General features: G+C 45.5%; 1 protein-coding gene across 1 annotated transcript in view; it reads left to right on the top strand.

The window, feature by feature from the left end:
- The first annotated feature begins 263 nt into the window (after positions 1-263).
- Positions 264-6,820, top strand: part of DNAJC6 (DnaJ (Hsp40) homolog, subfamily C, member 6) — a 231,906-nt gene continuing 225,349 nt past the window's right edge. The window contains exon 1 of the mRNA XM_006862454.1: positions 264-378. Coding sequence (XP_006862516.1) covers positions 264-378 — 115 coding nt within the window. The remainder of the gene's footprint in view (positions 379-6,820) is intronic.

Below are 6,820 nucleotides of genomic sequence, written 5' to 3'. Positions count from 1 at the left end.
CGGTTGAACACAGTTATTCACTTGTAAGGCCCCTTTGCACTCGGTGCGTACTCCACGGAGCCCTGTCCACCGCCCTGGCCGAGCCCCATCCGCGGGGTTCCGCGCGAGCAACGGTTTCCAGCACGGCCTGAAGCTCCTCCCCCGGTGCCCCGCGCGTGTCCAGCCCCGGCGGCCGGGCACCTCGCAGACGCGCGGCGCTGGTGGGAGCAAGAGGTGACCGGCGGCGGAGGCGGAGGCAGCGGGGGAGGGGCGCGGGAGCACAGATGGGAGCGACTGAGCAGGGAGGGAAGAAGAGCCGGAGGCTGTTTTCTTCGTTGCGGCGGTGGAAGGCGTCCCGGCGCCCGTGGAGGACGCGCTCGGCTGTCGCGGCAGAACAGGGTGAGTGTGGGCGCGGCCGGCCGGGACCTGTTACCCCGCGTGGCTGGCGCGGGCCTCCCGGGGCTCTTCGGCTGCCTGGCTCGCCGCGCAGTACCGAGGTCGCCTCGGGGCTTCGGCAGTGGTGGTGGCATTGAGGGCTGAGTTCTCCAACTAGGACCCGCTGTCGGGCTGGGACGAACTGAGCAAGACGGGGGCGCCGTGGCGGGGGCTGTGCAGCCAGAGGGACCGGCCCACCCACACAAGACTCGACCTTGAGTTCCTCGGGGGGCCAGTCCCTGGAGGGGCCCGATTCCCCTCATTTCCGGGCCCCGTGAGCATCTCGTGTTGGCCTAGGTGGCTGTAGCTTGTTTATTTCACCGCAGAAGACCCCAGTAGTCTATTTGGCTCCTGCCAGAGGGGGAACTGGGTGCCCCGGGAGCACATCCCCCCAACATCTGGCCGGGTTCCTGCAATGCAGTACCTGCTGGGAGAATTAATCTAGACCTAAGCTTCTTCCCATTAAGACCCACTGGAGTCTTTCCAACCTATCCGCTATGACTCCTAGTTCCCTCCTAAAATGTAGCCACAATAAACTCTTTCCCAGGCATATTTCACCTTGTCCTACCCAGGCCGTCACTCACAATTCATTCAGTCATTGATTCACTCCATTCGTTCATCCGATAATTTTTTGGAGCCCCTCTGTGAACCAGGGCCTGTAGTGAACAAGATTAGAAAGGCCCCTGTTCATGGAATTACTTCTGGAAGGAGAGGCAGAGAGTACATTCACAAAACAGGTTATTCACTATTACAAATTGCTGTGTGTGTTTCGAAGGAATAAAATAGTCTAATGGGAGAGACAAAAAGGGAAGGGGGACGGACCCTTTTACACGTGGGTAGACAGGTTGTCCTTTCTGAAGCAATGCAATTTGAGACATAGAGACAGATTAGGAGTTACTTCATCTTGGAGTGGGAGAGAGTGAATAACAAGTGGGAAGGTTCCGGGTGTGCCTGTTGCTTAGCAAGTGGAAAAGTGGTTGGGGAGCAAATAGAAGAGGGAAACAGAAACCAAATGAAGGACCATGAACAGGGGTTTGATATTATTCAAAGTGAACGGGAAAGCCACTAAAGTGTTCTAAGCAGGGATATGACATGCTATGCTGACTGACTGCATTCTCTCAATCTGCAATGGCCATGCTGTCATTTGCCAGCCTGGTCCATTCCTACTCTTCTGTCAAGACAAATACAAAATGCCGTCTCCTCCGTGAAGCTATTCCTGGAGTTCCTGCTACTTGTAACCTCACCTTGAGGACTTCATCCCACTTAGGGTATTTATCACTGTTCATCTGGTATTGTAGACTCCAACTGGGCAGGTTTCCATCCACTTCATCTTTGCAACCCCCACCAAGCTAAATGTAGAGTGTGTCACTTTGTTTGCTGTCTGATTTGAAGACTTGCTGGCTGAAGCTCCTGTGTGTGTGTGTGTGTCCTTTTTTGTCCTTTTTTACTACTTCCATCATCTGAGGATTCTTCCTGGAGGCTGACATGGCGTGATTTCTAAAATGGCTGACCTGATCCCAGGCAGAAGCTAGATTTCAGCAGGGCCCTTGTTACTGATATAGTCCCTCCCTCATAAGGTTGTTTTCAGGGAAATGAGTCCTTTTAATGAATTAAATGAATACTTGTAAAGCACTGTGACATAGTAAGCATTACAAATATAAATTTGACAAAGAGCAGCAATAATTATTTTTCAAATATTTAATTATAGTGTTAGACACAAGCTTTCTATTGGTGGTTATGGAAATTCTATAGGTTGGCATTATTGTATTGTTGGCTTTAGAATTTTACAGCACCAGCTATATCCCAGACTATAGCTGAAACTTCGTATGGCTTCAGGCTGGTGACTGACTGCCCCCTTGCTTTTGCTTGCCTGAGCAGCTGAATGAGAATTCCTTAAATGATAATTACATGCATCGATCCACAATGTTATTTTGGGTGTTTGTGAATTTTTCCAAAGAGGAAGAAAAGGTTATTGCCACTGTAGTAACTTGAGTTAGTATACATTTTCTATTTTTATAATTTTAAAATCAGGTCTAAAAAACTAAAACTAAAACCAGGCCTATGTTGCATACAAATCAGTTTCTACTCTTGTCATCTGTTGCTCCTTGTCCTAGAGTTCACCCACTGCTATCAGGGCCCATTGACATCCCACATTTCTTTTTTCTTCAGTAGGATCTTGGCTGATTACTACATTTCTCCACTCCCACTTACCCCATACAACCTGGGAATAAGTCATTATAATGGATTATGTGTTATGTGAGAGGGCTTAAAAAAAATCATGGGAAAATCTCATCATCTCCCATTCCATTTTTTCACAAATCTTGAAGTCCCCTCGTATGATTTTGCACAGTTTTCACAGATGTTTAACTAGCAGATCTCTCTTACATCTTGACAACACCCTAGGAAGCTTGGAGCTCAGGTGTTATTTATTTTTTCCATTTTGGAGATAGGAAAGATGAAGTAAGAGATGCCGAGTGATTTACAAGAACTCATGTGACTGGTGAAGGTCGTTATTGCTGCATAAATGGAATGTTGCTGGCGTGTGTGTGTGTGTGTGTGTGTGTGTGTGTGTGTGTGTGTATGTGTGTGTGAGAGAGAGAGAGAGAGTGAGAGAGAGAGCTAGAGAGAGAGCGAAAGAGAGAGAGAGAGAGAGAGAACAGTCGACTCGGACCTGACTCCTCATATGACATCCGTTCTGCCACGGAATCTTTTCTGCTACATTCCTAATGGAGGGGAGTAGTCAAATGAATAAATATAATACAATACTAATATCTCAATTTTATTTGATATTTTAAAGGTAACATGAATATCTCATGATCGTGTCAGTATCACCCTGGGCCTTGAGTAGCAAGGTCTTTGGAGTTAGACCGGCTAGAATTTTTGAATCTGCCATTTTTTTTAGCTGTCTTAGGCATACAGCTTTCTGAAACTTCTTTCTGAAATTCAGGTACATATTATCTGCAAAGTGGGGTGATAATTCCTGTATCATAATATTATTGTGAAGATTAAATGATTGAGAGTATGTAAAGTGCCTGGTACTTAGTGACTCACAAAATGATGGTTGCTATTATTATTATTAATATTGATCTAGATCTTCCACTAAAAGATCATGCCCCCAAATCACGGTCAGTCTTGGGATTGGAAAGTTCTTGACCTATGGGAGGAGGCTTCTTCAGGACAGCGGTGGGCCAGCTTGAAAAGTGTGTCACTTTGTAGACATTTGACAAGGTTGGCCCCCTTGCTACTAATTTGCATTCCTACCCCAGGTATACTGAATCTGCATTTTAAACAATTTATGGTGACCCTGTAGGACCGAGTATAGTAACAGCCTTTCGGTTAGCCACCAAGCACTTAACCACTGTGCCACCAGGGGTCCTTTTTTCTAGCCATATTCCACTAAAAACAAATCAATTTGAATGCTGATAATGATTCTTACCTAGCCTATTTCAGGGGTTATTGGAAGGATCATATGCGATCATAAAGATAGATGAAAGACTGTGGAAATGCAAGATATATTAGCTAGGTGCTGTGAGGTGACCAGTGTTTTGTCACAGCGGGAAAACCATACTTAACTATACTATCTTTGGATCCCATCTCTTCTTCTTCCACCTGCTGTGTGTACAGGTGAGTGACGGTAGAGCTCTGGTCCACAGACTGCTTTCTGGACCAACAGTAACATCTTATATGTTCGAATTGCAAATTCTCAGCACATAGTGATTACGAATTGGGCTGTGAACCACAAGGTCAGCAGTTCGAAACTACCAGCTGTTCCGCGGGAGAAAGATGAGGTTTTCTGTTCCCATAGAGATTTACAGCCTCAGAAACCCTGTACAGGGTCACTGTGAGTCGGAACCGACTCCATGGCACATAACAACAGCAACAACCCTGTTGTTGGAGTCCTGGTGTGGCGCTGTAGGATCAGTATCAGACTGTGGAAGTCCAGTCGGAACACCCTATACCAGGTCGCTATGAGTCAGAACTGACTCTGTGGCACTTAATACCAACAACATGTTTGTTGGTGTTAAGTGCGGTAGAGTTGTTTCTTACACATAGGGACCCTGTATAGGGTTTCAGAGGAGTGGCTGGTGGGTTTGAACCGCTGACCTTTTAGTTAGCATTTCTGTGCTTATCTTACAGTGCCACACCAGGACTCCCTGTTGGAGTTGTTGAGTGCCTTTGAGTTGGTTCTGATTTACAGCAACCCTGTATAGGGTTTGAGAGGTGAGTTTGAACTGCCAACCTTGTCGTTCAGACTAACCTTGCAGTCTAGTACTTACTGTTGTTGTTGTTAGGTGCCATCGAGTCGGTTCCGACCCATAGCGAACCTGTATAGGGTTTTCAAGGAGCAACTGGTAAGCTTGAACCACTGACCTTGCGGTTTAAACCGACCTTTCAGTCCAGCGCATTAACTTACAGCGCCACACCATGACTCTCAGTACTTACTGGTGGTGGTGGTGGTGTGTTGTGGAGTTGATTCTGACTCATAGCGACCCGGCATAGGGTAACCGAGGCTCTAAATCTTTATGGGAGCAAGAAAGCCTCATCTATCTCCTGCAGAACTGCTGGTAGTTTCAAACTGCTGACTATGAGGTTAGCAGCCCAACTTGTAACCACTGTGCTACCAGAGCTCCTTACTTGTTGTTGTTGTTATGTGCCATGGAGTCAATTCCGAGTCATAGTGACCCTGTACAGGGTTTCCTAGGGAGTAAATCTTTATGGGAGCAGAAAGCCTAATCTTTCTCCCGCGGAACAGCTGATAGTTTCAACTACTGATCCTGAGGTTAGCAGTCTGATTTGTAACCACTACGCTACCAGAGTTACTTAATCTGGAATTTTGGAGGTGGGGATAGTCACAAATTCATCAGTCTGTGTCTTAATCAACGCTTTAGTAATTCAGATCCTTCCTGGCCTAAAGGGATGAGCAAGAACTTTAAAATCAGTAAATCTGGATTTAAATTTTAACTCTCATTGGTGACACAAGGAAATTACTCTGTTGTTGTCCCATCAATAAATGGAAGATGGTACTATTGTGCTTCCCTCAAGATTACTGTGACAAATATCAGCCTGTACTTATTAGCTATGTGGGTTTCGGTGAGTCATGTCGCCTTGTTGCCTCATTTTGTGGTCATCAAAAAAAGTGGGGATGGCAAGAGTTTCACAGATACACTGCTTGCTCTGTGTCAGCCACGCTCCTAAACATGTGCATGCTTTCATCTTATTAATGGCACTATATGGTTAGCACTGGACTGTTAACCACAGGTCAGCAGTTCAGACCCACCAGCTTCTCCTCGGAAACTCTATACTGAAGCACAGAGAACTTAAGTGATATTTCGTACGTTATGCAACTAGTATGTTGATCCATTCTTCCATTTTTGCAAGTCTCTTTTGGTTTCTTGTAGTAGTGTTTTGTAGTTTTCTTTGTATGAGTCCTTTGTTTCTCTGGTTACATTTATTCCTATATATTTCCTCCTTTGGGTGGCTAGTTCCTGTTCGCAGAGGGAAGACTTTCAGTTTCTCTCCACTGAGAGTAATGTAGGCTGTTGGTTTTGTATATGTGCTCTTAATTATGTTAAGGAATTTCCCTTCAATTCCTATTTTATTGAGTGTTTTTATCAGGAATTGATGTTGGATTTTGTCAAATGCCTTTTCTGCATCAGTCAATATGATCATGTGGTTCTTTTCTTTTTTCTTATTGATATGGTGGATTACGTTGATAGTTTTTCTAATGTTGAACCATCATCGCATCCCTGATATGAATCCCACTTGATCATGATGTCTTATCTTTTTGATGTGTTGCTGGATGCAACTAGTATGTTGGGATTCAAGACTAGGCTGTTTTTAGAGTCCTTGCTTTAAAGACTTTGCTATACTTCTGGTATCCCGAGTCCTGGTGGGGTTGTGTTGGGCTGCTAGCCAAAAATTCAGTAGTTTGCATTCTACCATCTGCTCCGTGGGAAAAAGAGAGGCTTTTTGCTCCTGTGAAGATTTACAGCCTTGGAAACACTATTACTAGTTACTAAGTACCATCGAGTTGGGATCAGACTCATAGGGACCCTGTACAGGGTTTCTGAGGAGCAGCTGGTGAACTTGAACTGTCGGCTTTTTTTTTTTTTTCAATGTTTTATTGTAAATTATGTGATAGTTTACATGGGAGAACATTGGTTTTACATTCATTCTATTGTATATCATCTCATTGCCATGGTTACAATCCCCTCCATGCAGTCCTTCCCCTGTGCCCCCCAGGTCTTCAGCACACAGTTGCTCTCCCTCTCTGGATCTAAAGTCTCCAGCTGCTCCATCGCTCCAGGTCATCATCTCTGGCTCCATTTCAGGCATCACTGCTTCTCTGGGTAGGGTCCCACTCTCTGCTCTTCTCCCTTGATGGTCCTAGAGACCTCTGCTCCTA

The sequence above is a fragment of the Chrysochloris asiatica genome, unplaced genomic scaffold, assembly GCF_000296735.1.
Source record: "Chrysochloris asiatica unplaced genomic scaffold, ChrAsi1.0 scaffold00048, whole genome shotgun sequence".
Classification (NCBI taxonomy): Eukaryota; Metazoa; Chordata; class Mammalia; order Afrosoricida; family Chrysochloridae; genus Chrysochloris; species Chrysochloris asiatica.
This window is presented reverse-complemented; position numbering and strand designations above follow the sequence as displayed.